This window comes from Argiope bruennichi, chromosome 3 (genome assembly GCF_947563725.1).
Source record: "Argiope bruennichi chromosome 3, qqArgBrue1.1, whole genome shotgun sequence".
NCBI lineage: Eukaryota > Metazoa > Arthropoda > Arachnida > Araneae > Araneidae > Argiope > Argiope bruennichi.
Window position 1 is genome coordinate 34,127,375 of NC_079153.1, and position 26,626 is coordinate 34,154,000.

The 26,626-nt window shown below is 28.1% G+C and overlaps 1 protein-coding gene across 1 annotated transcript; it reads right to left on the reverse strand.

The window, feature by feature from the left end:
- Window positions 1-5,798: 5,798 nt before the first annotated feature.
- Window positions 5,799-26,303, reverse strand: LOC129963487 (AFG3-like protein 2). Its single transcript, XM_056077896.1, has 17 exons — window positions 26,094-26,303; window positions 23,028-23,208; window positions 20,037-20,142; window positions 19,735-19,894; window positions 19,355-19,426; window positions 18,672-18,796; window positions 18,407-18,583; window positions 16,871-16,973; window positions 16,612-16,749; window positions 15,095-15,248; window positions 14,876-15,005; window positions 13,558-13,655; window positions 12,656-12,766; window positions 11,998-12,194; window positions 10,781-10,900; window positions 9,565-9,759; window positions 5,799-6,188 (listed from the first exon to the last, which is right to left on the reverse strand). The coding sequence occupies exons 1-17, from the start codon at window positions 26,151-26,153 to the stop codon at window positions 5,967-5,969; spliced, it is 2,349 nt and encodes a 782-aa protein (XP_055933871.1). The 5' UTR covers window positions 26,154-26,303; the 3' UTR covers window positions 5,799-5,966.
- Between the last annotated feature and the right edge of the window lie 323 nt (window positions 26,304-26,626).

A 26,626-nucleotide genomic window follows, 5' to 3' on the forward strand; every position in this document is an offset into this window, starting at 1 on the left:
CAGAAGACTATATTTTTGGTGGCTACAGTCGTTGATTTGAAACAAAAGTTTCTGTTCGAACTCTGAATTTGGACAATAAACCTCAGACCGAAAAAAAGGGCATTTAGTACGATATGTGAACAAATAATGGATATCGTCATACGTCCTCAAGAATTTCCCAAACATCTCCAGACGATCTTAAGGAATCTTAAAGGATTTTATATAGAACAAGATTATTTAAAGAATTTTAAACCCTTGGTTCTATCTGTGACACTGATATTTGCCGTTGTAAAAAAAATATAACATAAAATCAATATAGGCGACCATCCACCAATCAAGAAACATCAAAGATGTTTACTCCTCGCAAAGAAGAGTCTAAGTGTCTAATCAAAGAAATAGTTGACAATCGAATAAATAAGGAATCGTTAGAACTTTGGACTTATCTTATTATATATGTCAAGAAGAAATATGGATTGATTCGATTCACTATGGATTATAAAAAAAACTAAGTGAAATAGTGAAAAAGGATAGTTATACTCTATTATCGAATAAATGATACCCTAAGTGCTTTGAACGGAAGCCAATGGATCTTGATATAATACTTGAAAATGGAATACTAGCAAGTCGAGATCCGCCTAGAAGACAGAGAAAAGATTAGGTGTTTTTTTTTTTTTGTCAGAAGCCTGCTTAGTATATGTAGATATTAGAATTGTAGGAGGAACATTTATAAAACATCTCTAAATACTATTCGTAAAAAATTTCAGAGACCTTATAACCATTGGAGTAACATTAGGTTATGCACAAAGAAATGCAGATTCTTCCAAAAAGATGTTACTTATCATGGATACTTATATCAGATGAAGGAATTAAGACCGATTTAGATAAAAAAAATTAAGACAATATAGTTGGTTGACTGCCTCCCCTGTCAGTGCATGGTCTCAGTATTTCTTCGTACTATGTTCATATTGTTATTTTATATGAAACTTTTATAGCAATAGTAACAAGACTTCTACATACATTATCCGAAAGTAAAACCAGTTTTCATTGCGCAGAAGAAAATGAGAAATTTTTTAATAGTCTAAAGTAGGCTTTGATGCCTTCTCTTATTTTGAACTTATCCCTAGACTGACAAAAATTTTATCTTGAATAGGGATGCCAGTACTCTCATAAATAATAGAAAACGGAGAATGTGCCATAGCTTACTTTTGCATGAGCTTTGGTAAGATTGAGAGAAATTATTGTGTTAATGTAAAGTATTGTTAAGTTTATACAGCATTTCCATAAATATCTTTATGAATGAGAATTTTTCTTCTTCCTGACAGTGCATCCTTAAAATTGGCTTTGAATTTCGAAATCCAGCATCACAGAGGAACTATACAGATGTCTTCTCCCGAAGACCATATATTAAAATAGTAAACATTGCTTGAATATCAACAAAAAGTTTTGAGTACATATATATATTTCGTTAAAATTTTTAACAACAACAACTGTGGATCCTTGATCTAAAAGCACATTTGGAAAATAATTGATCGAATATGAGATCTAAGATGCTAAATTCGGCGTATTGACCATCTTAGCAAGAAATCGCTCTTGAGAGCCTTGAAACCAAATGGTTCAGGGTTCTTTGAGATTTCTAACATCTTAAGGATGGCATTTTATACCGTAAATGGGAGAGTGATGATAGAAGCACTTGTCGATGGCATTGACTGATTCTTCCGAAGAGCCGAATTCCAAAAGTTCAGCGGCAGACTCATGACAACTCAAGCGGAGAGCATTTTGGAGTCATGAAAACATTAAGTAAAGTTTGAGAGCAATTTTCTGGGAAAGAATTATCGCCAATGTTGAGAAATAGTGTTGAGAATGCCATCTTTGCGAAGCCGAAAAGGACCCAAAGCTAGAACTTCAAATAATTTTCTCTTCTTTAACATGGATGCATCATTCGGGAGAATAGTTTCGGATATTTTAGATCCTTCTCTAGTAATGACAGAAGGCATAGTATTAATGGACTGTTTTCGCAAACGGTTAGAAAATATACCAATTCCCTATCAGGTATCAGGAAACCTTGATTATAGCTGAGGAACTCTCTCAAAGTTGGATTTCGCATCATAGCGTGCACATATTACATTGGTATTAAGGCACGGATTTTAAATCTTCGCTCAGGAGAATCATAGTCTCGAATAATAACGTTACATCATCTACTCTTTCACCTTGCTTACTGGAGTGCGGACCATGAAATGACTGGATGAGATGCTGTTTGCTGGAAACAAATGATACAATCTAAATAATTTTGAAAAAAATAAAAATATTTCTGGTGCTAAAATTACAGAATGTCTTTTTTTATGGATATTATGAATGAGAAGTAATGCTATTAAAAAAGCTGTTATAAAAAAAGATTTGGAAATTAATTTAAAAATATAAACCTCTCACCAAAATTTATAAGAACTAACTTCTGGCTTTCCTACAAAATATTTTAGAAAAACTAATCCTCCAGTAGAGAAATTCAGTAACATTCTTTATGAGGAAATCTTACAACAGATTTTGCAAACTTAAACCATCAAATCGATTTCAAATAATTTTTATTTCATATGAAAGCTATTTACCCCTATATATGTCATCAAGGGCCACTTGTCTTCGCCAAGGGTCGCCTGTGACAATCAGTTAGTTTGCTGGGATTAATAGTAACTAAAAATTTCAGCTAAATATTTTGTGTACTTCAGACTTAATGTCTTCCTCAGCAAAATATTATTAAGCTTCAAATTTCAAGAACCATATAGCTAATGCTATTGTAGAAATATTATATACTTCCATTCATCATACAGTGCATTTTTCTAATTTTCTGTCTATATTTGTATACATTTAATTATATTATGGACAGTGTTTAAAAATGGAGACAATAAAAAAATTTTCACAATTGCTGAAGTTAAATCTTATCTATAGGTACAACAAAATTTTGAACATTTTTTATTAAAAATATTTTTAAACTTACTTAAAATACAAAATAATTAAGCTGAATATAAGCATATTTTTATTATCAATAATAATAATAATAAAAATCCCAGGATGATATATTAGTGGCAACAATAAAAACGATATGAGGCTAACTTCAGCAATGAAATATATTGTTATTACAAAATGTACTCAAATATTATTTAAACATTGATTAAAAATAGAAAAAAACAACAACCCAGTACTATTGAAAGATTATATATATATATATATATATATATAATGATATTTTAAAATTTAATTTAATTCTAATTAATTTCCCAATTTTTTAGCCTAATTCAGCCCATGTCAAAGTCATTCTAAAATATTCTTTTATTTCCTGATCCCATTCCACTTTTTCTTCCTAATTAATTCAATTGAAGCTTTGTAAAAATGATTGCGTCAGCGGTTCCCACGTGCCAAGTGATGAAGGAATAGAAAATCGCTGATGTAAAGATTCTTCTAAAGGAACACTCTGTTTCTCTTGTCAAGGTCGACATGTGTCAGAAATCTCATTTTATATAAGACCAAATATAAAATGTTCATCAGCTTTTTCCCCCCGCTCTGTGTTGTGTGTTCGTCGTTCCTACTTGTACATAATGCTTGCTTCTCGGGATGAAATAAAACGACGTCAAAAAAATCGATAGTCTCTTCAATGTCTTCGAAACTGCCTTCTGATTAGAAAATTATATGCATATATATATATATATATAACGAGCCGAGACGAACACAGGAAACACACAGCAGCACATTACAACAAACAGTAGCCCACAAGTCGTAATCGGTAGTAATAACAGCTACAGCACACAAAGTGCCCAGACAGAATTCAGCAGGAGAGAGAATCTTCGTAGTTTTATTCTACGGTCACTCCAAACGGCTTCAATTCTCCACTGTCTCCTCGCTTTAGCTGTCACCAGCTGCCGACACACTATTATAAGACTGGCTACTCATCACAGGACTCGATGCTGCTTCCACAATAAACACAATGACTCGGCACACAGCTCAGTTCAGCAATCGCTTGAGCTCCACACAACGCTGGACTATTCCGCTGTTGTTTCATTATCCTCTCAACGATTCGTTACTTGTCTTCGACTCCGACTGTTTACGATTCATTGCAACCTGAGAGTACTGGCCTTTTATAGACGTGGGAGGCTGACTGAGAACATTCTGGGCCAATCAGGCGTATCTCAGTTCCTATTGGATGGATCGTTAAAATTCTCGAAGTTTCCAGCATTATCTATTTTGTCGCCAAATCCCTCGCCAAGTTGTGACATCACCGACGAAGCACACGCAGGGCTGTTCGTAAAAGGTCTTTCCAGTGACTGAAATAACCGTGCTGGAAAGCGACATTACAGGCTTGTAAGAATATACCCCCATCAAAAGGAAACCAATGGTGTTATAAACCCCACAATCTAGGGAGTCAATTCTCAAATTTTTGAACCGTGGCCACCAGATGTTCGTTAGTTTTGAAATATTGTTCAATAATGAAAACACGTTGTCCTACGGTGTAACGCTCTATTTTTACTAACCCTAAACTATTAGTTGATTATTTGCTTTATGTGGTATTCCATACTTAACCCTATTCTGTGTACTTTACAATTCAATAAAAATATAACAATTTAAAGGAAGGAAAAAAAAAAAAAAATGCGTTCTTATTTAATTCCAATCTTGTGTTAACACATTGTTATATCATGTAATGCACCATTTTTACTAACCCTAAACTATCAGTTGTCAAATGTTTGCCATGTCAAGGATTTGTTTGTCAAGGATTGCCAACACTTTAATGCGCTAATGGTGGCAAATTCAAATTTTGTGTTAATTTTAGAAAAACCCTTTATTAGTAGAAGTTTATGCTATAGTTAATGGAGATGAGAAGCTTCTGTTATGATGAGTGGTTCCCGTCAGCTTTGCGGGTACAGATAAATTAAGAAGCCAGCTACTCTCTATCGTCGACGGATGTGCCCCCTATGGGAGTGATTATGTCAAGTGCACCAGAATAGTATTTTACGATTTAATCAATAATAATCAAAAGCAACATACACTTTTTTTTGTTTCTGGAAACTATCTTCAGATGTCATTTTATCATACTAGGAAAAAAAAAATCAGAAAACTCTCTATATAACTAACGGAATCTGCGAATGATTCCATAAAAAATAATTTATTTTACTGTACACAATATTTTACAATGTACAAATTCCAAGTCATGCTGTTATAGATTATGGAAAAAAGAAATGAAATCAAACAATGAAGAAAAGTTTGTTTGATGCATGATAAAATGAATCAAAATTCAATTTATAAAAATTTAGATACACTAAAAAAAACATAGTAAAACAAGTATTTTCCAATTTAAAGAAAAAGGTTTTGATATTTTATTTTGTAAGATCTATCACAGTTTTAATGCATTGCTTGAATAAAACGAAAAAAAAAAATAACTTCAGAATTGTGAAGACATAGATGATAAATTAATAAGAAATAAAAATAACACACATAAATTTTTTAAAATGAAATTAGCTTTCAAATTATAATTTTGAATAGCCAATTGTAATTTGATTAATGGTGCTTAGTTATTTTTCAAAAGTAAACATAAAAATAATTTAAAGAATTTTTATACCATTAATTTAAAAAAATAACATTTATATAAGAAATTTTTCTTTTTTTAAAAAAAGTTTAAAGTTTAAGTTTTAATAATCTACTAGCTACTTGATTAACATCCTTTACTCGCAATATAATAAACATATTTACTATTACAATTATAAATTCTAAAATACACTTCTATAAAATTCAAATTTTCATTTACTAATTTCAGTTTGTACTTGTAAGTCACATGAAAAACATCACATTTATAGCTTTTATTAAATAAAGCTGATTGGCTCAATAGAAAAAGAAATTTTTTTTCATTATTTCTAAAAATAAGCGGTGGTAAAATGGCAGCAGCATAACATGAAATATGTTCATAAAGTGTCCAGAGACGATGCTACACTAAAACATAAAACTGTTCAAGACTATGCACTTGTTGGAGCACCCTTGGTCTCAGGCTGTGGCTTTTCTTTGATGTCTTTATTCCAGTCCTGCAAACCTTTAGGCAGAGTTGTATCTTCTTCAAGCGAACCAGTGCCTTCCACGAATTCTTCGTATGTAGATTTTTCTTTGAAAGGCCTTGGTCCTAAAAGCTCAATCATATCGTCCCTGCTTAAGATTTCTTTATCTAAAAGTCGTAATGCAACCTAAAATGAATAGAAAGTTCGTTTAGTATTAAAAGCAAATCTGTATGTAAAGTATTAAAAAGTAAGAAAATATCTTAATATAAATTGGTTGATTAAATATAACTCACAAATTTTAATATCTATATATTTTGCAATATTTTGAAATTTTTTTATCGAGCATTAATATAACAAATGCATTTGATTATGTCATTAAGCGATTAAAATATTAAATTAAAATCACTTTAGTATGCATGCATCATATTAATAAGAATTGAATAGATTAAAAATTGAATTTCTTGTGATGTTTAATCTTGCAACGAAATCCTAATTAATATTAAGTGCCCTCTTACTTATATGCAATTCCATTTTAAAATCCATTTTTTATTAAATTCATGAACTAAAAACCTAATATTACATCAAATACAAAATTTTATTTTGATAGAAAATGCATTATTACATGAAAGCAGTTAATGTGATTTATAACAATTTATTACAAATTTGCAATGCTTGATAATTTGTAAAATTCAGTTAATTTTACCAGTTCAATCAAAAAGAATCATGGTCTTTGTACATCCAAAATAGAATAAATTTTCACAATGCAACTAATGATAACAATAATAATTAATAATATTTAAATAAAATGCAAATACACATTTATTTAGATTAGGAATATATTGTTTTCTAAGATTGGATCTATATGGCGCATAAAAACTCTTCTCTACAAAAAAGTTAAATGAAAATTCAATTTTTCAGTGTGTAAATGTTTGATACAGTTTTAGTTTTAAGGAAGACTAGTTTCTTTTAGGAAATTCAATTTACAGCAATTCTGCAACCCCAAAAAAAACACATACAAGGTAGAACTCAAAATTAAGAAACATGACATTATTACAGTTCTGATGAAAACATACCATCTGTTTTCATTTATGTTATAACTCAATAGAGAATATGTTAAAAAAAAATGAAATAGGAGAGATATTCTACTTATATTTATTAATTCAGCTCCCTGATGAATCAATGAATTGAATTGATTTTTTTTTGTTAGTTTATAAGCCATGGGAGTGTGAGGTGGTGGAGATCTCTTAAGGACAGCATGTTGAAAAACATCCCATATATGCTCATTAATATAGATGTCAGGAGAATTACGTGTGCAAGAGAGGGAACGATATTCAGAATAGTGCTCCTCAAACCACTAGGTAGTTACTGTAGACCTGTGGGGTAGCACATTATCTTATTGGAATTGTTCATGTCCATCCGAATGCACATAGGGTATTAATGAATGCAGATGGTCAGAAAGGATGGTAACATACCATTGACCTGTCGTAGTGAAATCTAGACATATCAACAGTCCCATTTCATACCAACTGCACATGCCCCGTACATCACAGCCTTCACCAGCTTGAACAGCTCCTTGTAGGCATGAAGGATCCATAGTTTCATGGGGTTTTCTCCACTCCACACCCGTACACAGCCATCCGCCCGATACAATTGGAAACGTGACTTGTCAGGCCAGACAACATTTTCCAATCATGAAGAGTCCAATGATGGTGTTGGTGAGCCCAGGCAAGGTGCAGAATCAACAATGGTACATGGGATGTAATGGTAAACGTGACTTGTCAAGCCAGACAACATTTTCCAATCATGAAGAGTCCAATGATGGTGTTGGTGAGCCCAGGCAAGGCGCAGAATCAACAATGGTACATGGGATGTAATGGTAAACGTGACTTGTCAGGCCAGACAACATTTTCCAATCATGAAGAGTCCAATGATGGTGTTGGTGAGCCCAGGCAAGGCGCAGAATCAACAATGGTACATGGGATGTAATGGTAAACGTGACTTGTCAAGCCAGACAACATTTTCCAATCATGAAGAGTCCAATGATGGTGTTGGTGAGCCCAGGCAAGGCGCAGAATCAACAATGGTACATGGGATGTAATGGTAAACGTGACTTGTCAGGCCAGACAACATTTTCCAATCATGAAGAGTCCAATGATGGTGTTGGTGAGCCCAGGCAAGGCGCAGAATCAACAATGGTACATGGGATGTAATGGTAAACGTGACTTGTCAGGCCAGACAACATTTTCCAATCATGAAGAGTCCAATGATGGTGTTGGTGAGCCCAGGCAAGGCGCAGAATCAACAATGGTACATGGGATGTAATGGTAAACGTGACTTGTCAGGCCAGACAACATTTTCCAATCATGAAGAGTCCAATGATGGTGTTGGTGAGCCCAGGCAAGGCGCAGAATCAACAATGGTACATGGGATGTAATGGTAAACGTGACTTGTCAGGCCAGACAACATTTTCCAATCATGAAGAGTCCAATGATGGTGTTGGTGAGCCCAGGCAAGGCGCAGAATCAACAATGGCACATGGGATGTAATGGTAAACGTGACTTGTCAGGCCAGACAACATTTTCCAATCATGAAGAGTCCAATGATGGTGTTGGTGAGCCCAGGCAAGGCGCAGAATCAACAATGGTACATGGGATGGTCTGCAGTTGCAAAAGCCCATATCAATTGCAGTACGTTGCACACTGCATAGGCTGACACTTATTGTGGGCCTGCATTCAAATCCGCAGCAATTTGAAGTATTGAACGTCTATCTAGTGTAACGATTCTTTTCAGCCGTTGATGATCCCGTTCTGTTAAGTTCTTTTTCCGATCGCAACATTTGAATTTTACTGGAAATCTGATATTTGTGGTACAATCTTGAAATGGTCATGCAGGAAAATCCACCAAATTTCATGACTACTTCAGAAACGCTGTACCCCATCTTTCATGTGTCGATGATTAGTCCCCTTGAAAAACACTTACATTTTTATAACCTGTCATTGTAAAGCAAGAATCTATGTAATAGTTGCCGCAACCATCTATTGTCTTATAAACGCACTGTCGACCACAATGTGTTGTGCTGATCAGTTGAACACCTCCATTTTTTATATACGACCTGCTATACCAGTTTTTATGGCTCTTCAGTGTAAAGTACAGATATTCAATCCAGAAAACAGTCACCTTTTCCACTTTTAATCTTGAGCAATAATTGATAATAATTTAATTTACAACATATTTGACTAGCAGAAACAAAAACATTTCTATATAAATTCTGCCTAAAAAGTTAAAATAATTTAATAATAAATGTTTTAACTTATTGAATTTTAATTAAAATTTACACTTCAATGTATTATTTTTCATACATCTTATTATATATAGTTTCATATATATCTTACAGAAAAAACAAAACTGCCCATTGTGGAGTTACAACTGACATTGACAAAGAATGGAAACAGAAATCTCAATAAAAAAAAATGGAAAGAAAATCCATTCTAAATAATAATAATAATAATACTTTTAAAAAAAGGTAAAAAAAAGAAGAAAAAAAATCACCCAGAAATTTTACCTTTTCTACATCTTTCTTATGTTCCTCTAATAGTTTTACAGTGGATTCATAAGCTCTGGATACTAAATTACGGACTTCCAGATCTATCATTTGTGCAGTAGCTTCACTGTAAGGTTTATCAATTACCACATCTCCAGGCTGAGGTAAGTCAAAAGATAGCTGGCCAACTTTTTCATTCATACCAAATTGTACTACCTGCAATCATTTAATTAAAAAAATAATCATACAAATCATATGCCAAGTAATGTGATTATATAGAAAATAAGTAAAGTTACAGTCTCTAGTTTGGTTTTTGCTTCTCATCAGTTGTATAAAATGTGAATATAAGGTTATAAAATTTTAACATCAGATTTTGGAATCTGATTATTTTATATTTCTAGCCTCCAATAATGAATGAAATATAGTACAAATGTATCAATTTTGTGAATGAAATAAAGGATGCAGTAAAATCTAAACAAAAGACATTATTTTTTTTAAAATCCTTATTATTTTATAAATAAGTTAATGCTAAATTTCATCAATAAATTACCAGCAAGGAAGAAATTATTAAAATCTCAAACTGTATTTTTTTAAAGAACTTTTTTTTAAAAAACACTAAGAACAATTTTTCAAGAACAAGCTTAAGACAATTTTAAAATTTAAATGAATCAAATGAATTGGGAAGCCATTAAGTGATCAAATGAATATTTCACTAACTCTTTATACATAAATAATGAATTTAAAAATATAAGATCTTTTATAGCAGGTGATCTAGTAAAAATTCTAGAATATTGAGAAAACATTAAATCCAAGTAATGAATGCTTCTTTAACTGAATAACAACTATAATTAAATAATAGTTTAAAAAAGTAATGAGGGCAGGTAATAAAAAGATCTGTTATTAATAATTAAATGTAAAAATAAGAATTAACAAGGACACAAATGGAAAATGATGTAGAATTTTTTCAAATTCTACATCATAGCTTCATGGAAAAAAAAAAAAAAAAAAGAGCAATTGTCAGCAGCTGTTCTTTTGTTGAGAGAAGAGTTCAAGAACAGCTAGGCATTTCTCAAGTCTAATGAAGAAAAAAATAGTTGACAGCATTTGAGCATATGCTTAGTTATAAGCAAGTTAAACAGCTAACAAACAGACTTTCAAAATATCATAAAATGCCGATTTTTTTTAAATAAAACTTTAAGAGTAACTGAGATTTTTAAAAAGTAAACAAAGCAAATACCTGGGCATAAGCACTCTGTGTCACTTTCTTTAAGTCATCTTGAGCACCAGTGGTGATTTTATTAAAAAAGATCTGCTCTGAAACTCTCCCACCCAAAGTCATGCACATTCTGTCAAACAGCTAAAAGAGAACAAGAAAAGAATTGAAAGATTCCTCAAACAGAGCCAAAACAAGAGGTTAACAATGACATTAATTTAAATGGTAATGGTTGTTAAGTAGAATTAAAATAGCAGCATACTGTAATAGAAATTTTTTGCCAGGTGTACTTGTCCAAGAACAAAAAATTCATTTATTCACTAAAAATAGGGTGTGGAGAAGTGGGAGAAGAGACAGGGCAATGAACTATTCCCCCCCTTAATATTTTAATTACAGTGGCATGCCATCTATGATATACATTTATCTGCATATGTCATATATCTGAAATTATTAGCCTTTCTATTAGGTGACAAATTTAAATTTTACTGACTCCTTGGATTTATGATGCAAATCATTTACTAGAAAGAGAAAAATGATTAAAACATTTATCAAATAAGATTTTAAAAGTATAGTCTCTGTTTAAATAATATACAATGAAATTATTTTTCATCCTGCTTATACATTTAATCTTAATTGGATTAAAATTAACAATATATAATTGTATAAAGAGAATGAGAATTTTTATTTTTTTTGATTATTCAAATTTAAGTTTAGAAAAAGGAACAAAAAAATAATGGCTAAAAAAATTATTAAATCAATAATATCAGTAAAAATTGTGATGAACTTAAAGGCATCTAATGACCAAAGTTATAATTTTGGCAAATATTTGGTTTCATGAGTTATAAAAGATACATTTTATTTCAACAGTGTAGTAAGTCCAAGACCTTTAAAAAACTGAGGGCCAATTAGAAAAGTTATAAAGAAAAGAAAGAATTTAATATTTTATGAATAACGAGTATACTGAAAAGAAAGATGGTCAATACCTATGAATCTTCCTGAAATAGTGTAAATAAGCTATAATTTATATTAAAATTTTATAAATTGCACATAATGAGAAATCAAATTTAACACAATTAACTGTAGGGGCCCTTTGAAGCATTATTTTTAAAGACGTTTCATAATTTTTATATTAGGGGAAAATTAAAATATTTACTGCATAAATATATGCGAGATTTCAATATAACTCTATAAAGGCATAATTAAAACTCTTGTCCTCACACTAGTTTACAGAATTCACTTACTTGTTCAGCAGAGTACAGATACTGTTCCTTAGGAAGATATTGAGCATAACCCAAACCTTTTCCTCTAGGAATGATAGAGACTTTCAAAAGGGGATCAGCATGTTCTAGAAACCATCCAGCAACAGCATGTCCAGCTTCATGATAAGCTACAGTTCGTTTTTCTTCAGGTTGTAGTACATTTGTCTTTTTCTCCATTCCTTTAAAAAAGTAACAAAATATGGACATTTTTCATGTTGAATTTTATAAAATATGATACAATCTTTTTTTAAATGATTATCCATAATCAGACTTTTGAAATTATGCAACAAAGTGGTTGAGAAATCAGACTAATGTTATATTGTTACAGGTTATGTTTGTATCAATATGTATAATATAATAAGAGATATTTCACACTGGAAAATATAATGTGAATGAAACATTTATTTGAAATGAAAATGTAGCAATATTTTTCTTCCTAAATTGCTTTAATTTACCAACTATAAAATTTTTCATCCATTATATATGAAAAAAATTCTATTATGAAAATTTTATGACATTACAGGAATTATGGATATTTAATAACTTCTCTAGTGATATATATTGAATATAAGCTTATATATATATCATAATAATATACACATACTTCATTCAAGATAAAATTCATATGAAAGAAAATTACCTGCTACAACTCTTTCAATGGCCTGTTCAAAATGTTTCATATCAATGCTTTCATTTAGATCTCGAGCAGCAATCAAAGCAGCTTCATTGCAAACATTAGCAATATCAGCACCTACAAGATAAATAATAAAATATAAATGAACAAAAATTAGTAAAATATTAGTTACTCAATTAAGTCTTGCACAGAAGAAAAAAACTAGTTAAAAAGGAAGAGAGGTTTTAAGTGCTGTGAATTAATAATGGTTGATTAATAATTCAGTATGAAAATGTAACAAATTCTAGAGAATTTTTGTTTAAGTTGAAAGAACAGAATAGTTGATATTAGAGTTATTTAAAAAGGAATACTATAACTATTCATGACAATAATGGAAGAGAAGATTTTTTAATTCTTAGGCAAATGATAAATTATTATTAAAAACTAAGAGACAATCCCTTATTTTACCATTTGAATCAACATTTCACCACCTATTTATACGCTATGGATGCATTTTAAATGAATTTTAAAGATTCCACATTGAGAAATATAATTTCATTAATTTATAAAGCAGAGATTAAAAACTGTTATCTCCAAAGCATTCAATGATTTGTTTGCACAATTAATAGAGGTGAAAAAAAGTTTGAACTGAAAATATAAATGTAACGAAATTTTAATTTATGAAACTAAAAACCTGTAACTAAACATAATTTACTGTCAAAACAAAAACATTCTTAATTTAATGTTAAAACAAAGAAATTTAGAATATATATGATATTTTAACAATGGGATAAGTGTCAGAGTATATTGTTATAAATGCAAATTAGGAAAAATTACATTCTTCATTAAATTTCCTATGTACAGGAAAACTTGATATTTATATGTCTGAAGATTTACAATGAAAAACTAATAGTTAATTAAGTATATACCTGTAAATCCTGGTGTTAGAGCTGCCATTTTCCTAGCAAGATCTATTTTATCTAATAGAGTTTTTAAAGGTTGTAAATGTACCTTAAAAATGGATGCCCTAAAAAGGAAGAAAGGAACAATTTTAATGATATAAGAGATTACAATTTGGAAATGAATACTCTAACATATTAGTTTTGACATGAAATTATTTCTATATAAATCAAAAATAAATAATTCTTAAGCAAACCAAAAAAAATAAGTGATAATTGCCAGCCAGTTCATAAAATGTATATTAGTTTATTTTTGTTTAAACCAAATTGAATCTATGAAACATTATTAATAAACAACCATACTTGATAATGGTTAATAAATAATCACAACCATATGTAACCACATGTAAGATCATTAATGGTTAATAAATAATCACAATGATGTATAATTATATGTAAGATCAATAATGATTAATAAATATTCACAACCATGTGTAACCATATGTAAGGGTTAATAAATAATCACAACCATGTGTAACCATATGTAGGATTAATACTGGTTAATAAATAATCACAACCATGTGTAACCACATGTAAAATCAGAGTAAATATTGCAATTAAATTTCATTTTAAAGCTAAAGATAGACCATTTTGAGCTGAGTAGATTATAGTGATGACACCAGAGCCAATGCACCTTTCCAAACAATATATTACATTTATGGAAGGATGTTCCATCCTAATATATTTTATATGGAATCAGATGTTGAACTTGTGACCTTCCAGTTCAAAACATAAGATCCTATGATCAAGGTACAACTACACACTTGCTAAAATGAAGAAATGGCAATGAGAGACGATAATATGAACCCCTAACTTGAAAATAAGAATAAAAAATTGCAATAATCATGCAAATTTCTAAGAATAATCAGGACTAAAATTAGAAAAAAATTATTAAAATAGTACAAATTAATAAGGAACATAATTGTGTAATTAAATGAATGGCAAGGCATTACAGAATAGAAAAAATTGGTGACATTATTAACCGCATAGAAAGAGTAATTGAAATTTGGGGCATAATATGCCCCCCCCCCACCGTCAACAGTGGTTTAGCAAATGATGCCCAGATCATAACAATATTTTTTCACCTTTTTATTACATTCAATTACAAAAAAAAAAAAAATAATAATAATAACATAAAACTACTAATTAATTATCTAAAGTGCATCTGAAAAATGATATTTGGGCTGTCAATACATCAATGCTTCATTGTCATTATGGTAGTGGGCATGATTTTTTTTAATGAAAAGAGAATAATAATAAAGGAATTATTAAAAACAAACAAACCCACCTTCCTTTAATGTCAGGAGCAGGTACAAATATTTGTCTGTCAAATCGACCTGGCCTGAGAAGAGCCTGATCCAAAATATCAACTCTATTTGTTGCAGCAAGAACCACCACATTTGTCGTAGTGTTGAAACCTAAATAACACAAACAGAAATAATTTAGAATAATTTACTACTTGACTATAGGAAAAGATAAAAAATAATAAATATTAAAATTCAATTACCATCCATTTCAACTAAAAGTTGGTTCAATGTATTTTCCTGCTCACTATGTCCACCAAAACTTCTGCCCCCTCTCTTGCGGCCAACTGCATCAATTTCATCAATAAAAAGGATGCATGGTGCATTTTTACGAGCCATGGCAAACATATCACGAACCTAAATACAAAAAAAAAAAAAAAAAAAAAAAAAAAACCATCCTTTTTAACAGAAAAATATTATCAACAATAATAACAAATGTAGAGAATCATTAAAAGTGATACAAAGAAAAAAAGGTAGTAGAAACTCAGGAATAATTATTATGGAAGAGTAAGTAGATGTGAGAAGTAATATTGCAATTGGATTTCTTATATTCAATTATATATAGCATACATGACAACATTCAAAAGATGATTGTCTGTAGCAAAAAATCTGTTAGGTTGGCAAAGGCTATGTTAGGCATATTAATAAAATAATTAAAATATTACAAAGGCATAAAAGAGGAACTGTGTTAAAATTTTGAATTTGAACTATATATTTATTCATAATATATTTCATCATATTTTAATTAACATGAATTTCTATTTAAAAAAATATTTATCTGAGCAAATAATACGAGAAATATGTAATCAATATTATTAGAATAATTGGAAATAATCATGCAACACTCTTCAAAATAAAAAAAAATTTACAACATTATAATCCAAGAAACCTATATACCTCAAAAGTATACATTATACAAAGTATTAATATTAATAAAAGATTGAATAAATATGTTTTGAAATTTATTTACCCTTTCCAAGATATTTAGTTCTGTAGTAAATACTAGAATTAATAAATTTACAAGAAATAATTCCTAACATTATAAAGATTTAACACCTCAGAATAAGTTTAAAAAAAGTTTTCATAGAAATTTTAATCTTATCTATAACTTATAGACATTTTTCGCACAGCATTGGTATGCATGATACAGGAATATTTTTCATTTAATTTTTTTCACACAATTTTAAAATTAAAATATACTTATAAAAAACTAAATGTATTAAGTAGATTTACATTATTTGGTTTGCAACTACAAAATCTAGTTAAAAACAATTTTCTGAAAAATAGTTTTTTTTATTTATTTTTTTTATAAAAATTAAGTTTACTTTTTACATTGATAATTTGTTTATTCTAAAAGCATATATATTCATAATGCATGCATACACAATTTAATCTTTTTATCACAATTAATTCAAACATTTATAAAATTTATCTTAAAAGTAAACAGTATTTTGATTTCAGGACTTCCTTTTCTTGTGTCACTGTTTTTTCTTTCAGTGTTTTTATGTAGTTTGCTTATCTGCTAGAATAAGCCAAAAGTCAGAAGAATTCTTTATTGAAACATAGCAGAGATAGCAGCATGCTACAATTTTCCAACTTTGAATGCAACACTGTGACAAATGTATATACTTAATTTAAGAAAAATTCATAATTAAATTTTAATTTTATGAATAGAATCTAATTAATAAAAATATCAACTATATATAATTAAGACTCTCACCCTAGAGGGGCCGACTCCAACAAACATTTCTAAAAACTCTGATCCTGATACTGTAATAAAAGGTACATTTGCTTCTCCAGCTGTAGCTTTAGCAAGCAAAGTTTTCCCTGTACCTGGAGGTCCAGTCAAGATAGCACCCTTTAAATAAACAAGTATTTGAGATTATTTTCATGATTTTAAATATTAATAAAAAAGACTGTTTAAAATATTCATTTATATGTATTATTGCATAATTGTTAAAGGCAAAGATAATACTGACCTTTGGAATCTTTGCACCCAAATCTATGTACTGTTGAGGATTTTTCAAAAAATTGACAAATTCCATAATTTCTACTTTTGCTTCTTCACATCCTGCCACATCTCTATTAAAAAAATGATTTTAGCAATGCTTGCAAAAGGCACCTTAAATATTATTATTAACACAACAAAATCACTACTAAGAAAAAATATTATGTGAGATTTATAAGAGTATTCATTATCCAATTAAGAGAATTGTTGAAAACTATGTGAAATAACTGAAATCTTTGAAAATATTTTCACTGAACATAAAATGTACCTTCGCATAAATTTAAAAATTTCATGTAACTCCCCACCCTCTAAACACTCAAATTTGTTTTAGATTCCATTTTAAAAAAATCAAATTGTAAAAATTATATCAAGAAATGGTGTTAATATTGATTTTCTAATTTTTGCAAGGTTGCAAAATTGAAAATTTACAAATGCAAAAGTTACAAATTTTATCTCTTTCGCATATTTTCAAAGCTGGGGAGTGGCAAAAACTATAATTAGAGACATTTGTTAATACTACCATAACAGTTATTCAAAAGTGAAAACAAAAAGTTCTTTAAAGCACAATGCAAAATGAAAAATAAATCAATGCCAAAAAATTTGTCAAAAAATTTATATAGATGCTCATATATAATTCATAATCAGCCCTAAAAACTTAGAATTCATTACTAAAGCGCTCAAATGATGGGAGCATAAAAAATAATAATAGAAAATTCCTATTTTGCTCAAATTTTTAAATAAAAATTTCGACATGGACTCACCCAGATATTGAAATGTAATATGTATGTATTTAATCACAATCTTTTCCCAACTTAACAATAAATTGAATCAGCAAATTCATTCTCAGAATATTAGATAAACATGAATTTATCAGCAGATATGTTGCTGCAACACTAATATTATAATTTGTAATGAATTACTTGCTTAATACAAGGATTTTGATAACGAAACAAAGAGTTTTTTTCTTCTTAAATGGTAGATAGTATATAAGATGATCTCTGACTACCTATGATGTTATTGATCTCATTTTCTATCATTACAAACAATTTATCATTCATGTAAGATCATTAAAATGACCTGCCAAAGCAAAAATTGAAAAAGAAGGAGACCCTGATAGAAATAATATTAAGCAAGTTGGAATTTTCATAACATTCTTAATTCATTTTCATTCTTCCTTCATTTTTTAATGAATGTTTATTTTTCTTCTTCTAATATTAATTAAGTAATCTTATAATCTTTTTCAAATTCACTACCACATAATGCTCCTTGTATAAAATTAAAACTAAATACAACTAAACAATTAACTGATAATTAAAATATAAAAATATATCATTGTTGGAAACATAATTACACAGCATTTCAGAATTCTTGCAAATCAGTTGAATTCAAGATTCCATTTTTATGAACATGAAACAAGTAAATTTAAGTAAAAATGCGTAGGAAAAAAACAACATTTCATATACAGGTATATTACATTATTTGTAAGATTAAAGACAAAAGTAGCTACCTGAATTTCACACCAATTTCTGAAGGATTTATTAATTTAGCAGTGGTTTCACCCATGCCAAAAAGGCCACCAACTCTTCTAACACCACCGCCTCCCATCATACCAGATGCTCTTCTCATATTCCACAAAATTAGACCAACAATAGCAATTCCAGGTAAATAAGAAACAATGCTAGACCTTCAGAAGAGAAAAAAATTTATTTAATGAATGCAAAACTCTAGCCACTACTTTATGGAAAATCAAGGACAATGCACTGAACACTTACCCATCCATTTCTGTTTTATAAACTACAGGTACATAATTTGTAGGCTCTATGTTCATTTCCAATTGCACATTTTCTAAGTTTCTTTCGAATGTGTCAACACTACCAATGTTGAACCAATATTTATTCTTAAAAAAAAATATTAATAAATAAATAAAGGAAGATGTGAAAGTTTTTTTACACTTAATAAATTGTATACAAAAGAGCAATCTTTTCAAAAAACACAGAACAATAATAATTGATATCAAATTTTAAAATATTCATGAAAAAATTACAAATCAGATAAGTAAATCTACACTTTATATTAATATAACATAAGAAATAATTTGAATAAAAGAATAATGTATATTGAAGATCAAGGAAGTCACTTGATATAATAAATGAGATATGTATATGTTCAAATTTAGAATAACAAAAGAATAATTAGTTTTTTTTTTTTTTTTTTCAATAGAGTTTGATTGATTTTGTACACCCATTTACTTTTTTTTTTTTTTTTAAACAAGAAATCTTTTTTTTTTTTTTTTTTTTTTTTAAATACAAGATAGTCTTTAATTCAATACAAAATCTTTACTATTATTCTTAAAATATCAGAACACATTCAAATATTATGATACAGACAGCATATCAAATTACATTTTAGAAATATTTTCATTTATTAAGAAGGATATAAAATAGATGAAACTTACATTATCTAATTGATTTCCAGGAACAAATTTCACTCTAACCCATTTCTTATTTACAACTTCAAGTTTTTCAACCTGAAAAAAAATGTAAGATATTGCATTATTAATATGAAAAGCCTTAGTTAATAGTATGGAGCTAATTATATATTAATAACATTATGATTAATTTTATGAAAAAAATTAAATATTAAGAAACAATAAAGAACAAATATAATGATTCTAATTAATTAGCTATGCAATCATATCTGATTCAATAATATTAGATGGCTAAAATTAAAGATATAAAATGAAACACGTTTTTTTTTCCAGTAAAAAAAATAAATAAATTAAGGATTTCCAAATGAAAATATGTACATATTTTTAAAAAAATCTACAAAACTTACAATGTTTCTAGATAGATAGGAATTAACAAATTCTTTCCAAGTTATTTCTTTGTATCGAAATTCATTATAAGCAAATAGAGCTAGTACACCAAGTGTACCAAAAAGTGCAAAAGCTACTAATCTGTTATCATCATCTGGTGTAAAAGGATTCTTTCCACCCCTGTAAAATAATTACATTAATCAGTTTTAATGTACATAAAATCTTAGAAAAGTTTTTTTATAAAAAATATTATAAACAAATAATGCATTGAAACTAACTTTAGTTCAAAGTTTTCAGGTTATGTTTGAAAACTGGATCTTACTTTTTTGATCCACCACCAAAACTAAATTTAAACATCCAATCTGGCTGCGTTTGTTGCATTGGCTTTTGGCTACCTTGCGTTTGAGATGATGGTTCTTGTGATTTTTCTGATAAAAGAAGCAGGAATAAAAATATGATATAAAAGACAGATGATACACCAGAGAATGAAATTTAAAACTGCTAAATTAAGAATTGATTGCAACAATTCTCCTTTAAAATTTGAAAAGAATATTTGCAAATAATATAAATAAATATTAAATAATATTGAAATTTCAATCAAATGTTATGATATACTCTGTTTAATAAAATTCAGCATACTTTTAATGACATTATAGTTTTGCTTTTTCACATTTCATTAACTAGATGGGGAAAAAAACAATACAAAGAGGCTTTATATTAATTATAATAAATGAAAACTAATGAAAAGTAGTTGATTGGCAAATCATAGCCAACATTATCACATAATCCATTATTATTACACAGAAATATGAAATTTTTGTTGTTCTTTTAATGAGAGAAAAATTCAGATGAGTTTCAAATTACTTAACAAATTTTATAATTTGGTAAAATGTTTACATTTGGAAGTTAGAGCACACCATAAAGAGCATTACAAAAAAATGGCATGTTGTCTGGAGAGTGAAAGAAGACAGATATTGATATAGGTTTTAAAAAGCCTAAACATTTTAAGTTAAGGGTATAGGAATAGTTCAAAGATATAGGTGGAACATACAGATAACAGAATATATTTGAAAACATATAATGGAATCTTAGGATCATTATTTAGCAATAACTGCAAAAAAGAAGTTAATTATACAAGCTCAGATCTCAAGTTTAAAATAGCTAGAGAAACTTGACTATCCAAATATTCTGTGAATTATATGCAGCATAAAAAAGAACCTATTGCAAGGAAACTAATAATATGGCTACCACAAACTCAAGGAGCTTAATGCATCCAAATAACAAATGCAGAGATCATAATCTTTGGAACATCATAGGCTGGAGTGAAATTTTCGTTTTTCCATTTTTGCAAAGGAGTGAAAAATCCACAATCAGTACAAAAACCTCAGTTTTTAGAGTAGAAGAATCTCAGTTCAATTACATAATTCTGAATGGCTGAAATATGCAAATATCAGGATACTATTCCTTATGTTTATACAGACAAATTTCTATCATTGGACACTTTTGCACATCCCCATTGTGAAGTGCACAGCATAACTTATTCTGAAGGTGAAGCAAGGGTAGACAAAATATTCTTCGGATTTCATCAAATAGAACATGTAGAAGATGCAGTTAATATGCTATATTTCATCACTGTAACTTCCATTAGCACTCTCCAAAACCTTCAAAATGGTAATCATAAATATATACCATGCTTTATATGAGAAAATTTAATATGCAGGATATAATAATCACTGCAAAGGTTGAACTTTGATTATGGATAACTACTAATTAATAATTTTTTTTCTTATTTATTTCTAAACAATTCTACACCAACATATCTAAACTTCAAAATATATCTTAAACTTTTAACGAGTTCGCATTTGTCTTTATCCAGAAATATGTAATCCTGCATTTTGAATATGTATATATTCAATAAAGACATGATAAAATACATTTTGAAAAAGTTCCAAGTTTTCAGATTTTAAAATTATTCAACTGAAATAATAGTTCTTATAGCTTTTTCTTTAATTTTTCCCACCCATGTAATTCAAAACATGATTCACAAATTTATAATATTTCAAATTCCAATGATTAAAATATAAAAAAAATGAAACTTAAATAAGGATTGCTTTGAAAAGATTAAAGCATTTATTTTAGTAATAAAGTAAAATTTTAAAATTAAAGAAAATATTAAAAAAATTTAAATTGTTTAAAATTATTAATTTTAGTCTACTTTTTTTTGGCACTAGTGTCTAAACTAAAGATCCTTATTCACTTTTCTTTCAAACAAATCTTTTTTTTATTATTATTCATAAAAAATCTTTTGAAACAATTTTTTTTCTATACTTACTATTTCATTCAAAATAATTTTTTTATTTATTTACTATTTTACAGTCATTATATTAAATTATACTATATAATTTTTTATATGACTTTCTTATTAACATGGATAGAAAAATTTGAAGGTTACACCACATTTGGATGGTCAGGATGTCATCAATTTGTTTATCTTTTGTATTTATTGCCTAATATACGAATTATTAATAATAGGACAACTGTCTTTGATAAAAATGTAGAATGAGGTACACAGAGTAACATATTCTTTATGGTATACTGAAACATGAATTTATTTGAAATGCATCTCGGAAGATGCATGGAACCACTTAACAGATCCACTGACCATAAATCTTACAAAACATAGAGAAGAAATGAATGGGCATCCTCAATGCAGAATTTAGGTGCTTTTCAGGCTAAGTAATGCACATTGTAAAACCTCTTTTTTTAATCAAATGATCAATTTAGTTACATATTCCCACACATTCTTAAAATATTAATGATTTATTTTAAGTTAATCATTTTTCTTACTTCATTAGCTTTATCAAAATATATTTGTCTTTATCTATGATATTATATATGATAGATATACATATAGTAATGATAAAATAAAGGCAATGAGATATCTAGGAAATTAATTAATTATATTTGATTAAATATTATTATTATCCAAATAATTCACCATTACCAGAATTCATATTTTTCACAAATTTATTAATTTAGCAACTAGGATAAAGATTTTTAATCGACTTGCTTGCAGCACCCCTTCTTTTTGGTCGAGATAGATGTCTAGTTGGAAATTTAGGCTGAGATTACTATACAAGTGAGCTATTGACATTTTGCTTACAGGTGACCATCCATGAGACAGACAATTTCCCAAAATTATCATACATCGAGAAAAATTTAAAACTTTTACAATATGTATTTAAAATCAAATAGTAACAAATGATTATTATATTTCAAAGGATGGTTTTTAATATGAATAAAACTACATTACCATCTTTTTTCTGAGGTGCTGTTTCTTTCTTTTGCTGCTGATTATTCTGTGCAGATTTTCCACCAGGATAATATTTTTCAAAACCTTTAGGAGCTTTATCATAATATATAGGTGAATAACTGAACCATGCACTTGATGATGTATTTATGTTATTATAGAAAGATGAGGTTCTCGGATGTCGCTATAAAAACACATTTAAATTTAAAGAATGCTGATATCATGAAATCTTAGTTATAGATTCCTAAATATTCATGATGGCAACTAACAGAATAGATAAATATTAAATATACATTAATTATTAAAATATTATGAATTCAGAATTTAAATGCTGGCCAAAAATTTGAAATATATGATAAAATGAAAATTATAGAGGTAACATTAATAGGACAAGTTATTTTGTGAACAAATAAATATATTTTTACAATAAAGATTTTTGACTAGCTAATAAGGGAGGGCATGAGGTTGAAAATTCAATTCGGGATGAGATTTAGTATAATGGTAGATTGATTACATTTAAAATGTTCATTCACAAAAATATTAAAGAATAATGGCCAGTCAATTTTGAGAAAATGGCCCTCAAACTTTCTGCGTAGCTTATATACTAATAATGTATTGCCTTAGCCAAAGTATGAATAGTATAGTGGTTAAGACATTGATATAGCATTCAGGAGACCCAGGTTCAAACCTGAATTAGCCTTTTTTTAAAAAAATTATTTCAAATTTATCTAACAATTTACAAACAGTTTTAATTAATATATTTTTCCATTTTTTTATGCAAAAATAAATATTTACTCTCCTAATTCTTGGATTATAATTTAATTTTTAGAAGAAAAATAATTATAAGTTTGGATGCATTTTTTAAATATTCAAAATTACTCAAATTAAATTAATATTTTAAAGAGGGTTTCAATTAATATGATACTAATCTTTTCTCCTAATACCTGAAAAAGGATTTAAAAAAAAATTAAGATATGAATGTGTTTTTCTTTTAAAAAATTATTTAAATAAAATTACAGACAGCTTTAATTGGTATGTAATTCTTTTATTAATCAAAAACGAATGTTTTAAAATCAAATCTCCCTCAAAAATAAATATTCATTGACATAATACTTGAATTATAATTTTATTTTTATAATTTCATATATAACCTAAATGATGATAAATGTTAATTAAATTACTGACAGCAAAAAAATATTTCATAAATTTTTTTTATTATCAAGAAAAACATTTCATACAAGAAACCATAAAAACATATCATACAAGAAAAATATATTTTGACATTTTCAAAATTCATAAATAATGAGCATCCACAAGAAAAAGCTTAAAGGAATCGACAAAAATGCTAATTTCATTTACTTAAAAAAATATTTGTTTTCCTTTAGAATATTTCGAAAGAAAGCATATTATGTCACTAAAATTTTTGAATCATCTGCCTGTGCATTCCAAAACTTAACACCTGCTTTCTACTTTTTTTTTTTCTTTCGAATTATTAACATTTTTAATGTTTGCCGATATTTTATTTATTTCTGCTGCTCTCTTTAATTCTCAGCATAAATATAGCTTCTTTTTGTTATAATAAATAATTTATCTTTATTAAAATCCAAAAATTTAAAACTTTTAATGATTTTAAGATAAAAATAGCTATTTTAAAATATTTTCATAATTAAAATTATATTTATAATTATTTTAACACTTGAAAATTAAATTATAGTTTTAATTCAATTATAATTATTTTTCATACATAATTATTTTTCTTTTAACAAATAAGTTATAACTTATGTATTAAGAGAAAATACATTTATTTTTTCCATATAAAAATGAGTATCATATTAATTGAAACCATCTTCAAATTGTTAATTTAAGTAATTTGTTTGTAAATTGTTAAATAAATTTGAAAAAACATTCTAGCCACGGATCGAACCCATGTCTCCTGATGCTACGCCATGTCTTAACCACTATACAATTTACGCCTCAGCAATGGTGACAGATTATTACTATATAAGCTATACAGAAAGTTTGATGTCCATTTTCTCAAAATTGACTGGCCATTGCGCTTTAATATTTTCATGAGTGAACATTCTAAATGTATACTACCTTTTTACTAAATCTCATCCGAAATTTAATTTTCAACCTCGTGCCCTCTCTTTGTAATTATAAGACAAGTGAAAATAAATATAAAAATCTTGAAATCTCCCTATTTTTAAGTATAAAAGGAATAACGTGTTACAACATAAAATAATCAAACATACTTTTCATTAAAAAAAAAACCATATCAATTTATTTTAAGCTGTCGATTTCAGTAAATAATTGAAGTACATAAACAAATGAAAAATTAAAAACTATATCAAACATTCGACAAATACTATATATAAAAGTGAAACTTGAATTATCTCAAGATAATACAGATCACACTAATGAGAACTTTTTAATAGATATTTTTAAACAGAATTTAACCAAACTCAATGCAATGAAAGGTGTGAATGTATGATATTTAATTTATTAATTATTGATTTTAATGTATGTGTATGTGTGAATGTATGTAATTAATATGTATGATTTAAATGTGAAATATTTATATATATATATATATATATATATAAACTTTTTATTTCATACCTTACAGAATCCTAAAAATCAGCCTTCATGCACAAAATGCAATGAATATTGTAATTAAAATAGAAGATTTTAACATTAATATTGTCTTTGCACAATGTGAAAAGGGTTATTGTTTTTCTGTACTAAAGTTAAAAATGTTTCATAAGAACACATCACAAAGAAAATTTCATGAGTGTTTAAATTATAGAAAATGTATTATCATGGGCAATATTCAGAGAATTTTGTGCATAGTAATCTATAATTACAACAAAAACTGACAAACTTACATAAGTCTTACAAACTTTATGTCTTACGAAAAATAAAAATTAACAATGGTTGAATAGAAATCCTAAGCAAAAATATTAATATGAGAAAATCATTAATTCTGTTTTGAAAAAGTATAAATAAAAAAGAATTCCAATAAAATACTATATTTACTATAAATAAAAACTATTTCAAAAGAATACTTACTATTAACTTTAACAAACACCTATCACAAAACTGTACAGCGTTAAATAATCTATAAGACATATTCAAATATTGAATAAAATGTTAATTATTTAATTATGACTTAATACACTAGTTGATGCAATACTTTCGAAAATTGAAATCTCTCGTTCGAGTTACATATTACATAAACAACTTTGTTTTGAGATGTCGGACATCGATACAGTTAAGTTTCAGACTGCAGTTAAGGATCGTTTGTTGACAAATGTTATTCTATTTGAATTTACAAACTTATTTCTGAACCACACAAAATAATAAAGTGTTCAGTAATATTCTTATTTCAAATAAAAAAAAATGTTTCAGATATTAATATAACATTTTAGAATTCATTCTCCATCTCTAAGTATATAATCGTGAACTGTTTTGGGTCGATTCTCGGTCTTTTGATTCGTGTTTAGATGGGGAATTTTGGATAAAAGATTTGGCAACAATAATGGCAACGGAAATTGCGGGCGGGGAATTCCTGTATTTGAGTAATCGGATTTACCATCCGAAAA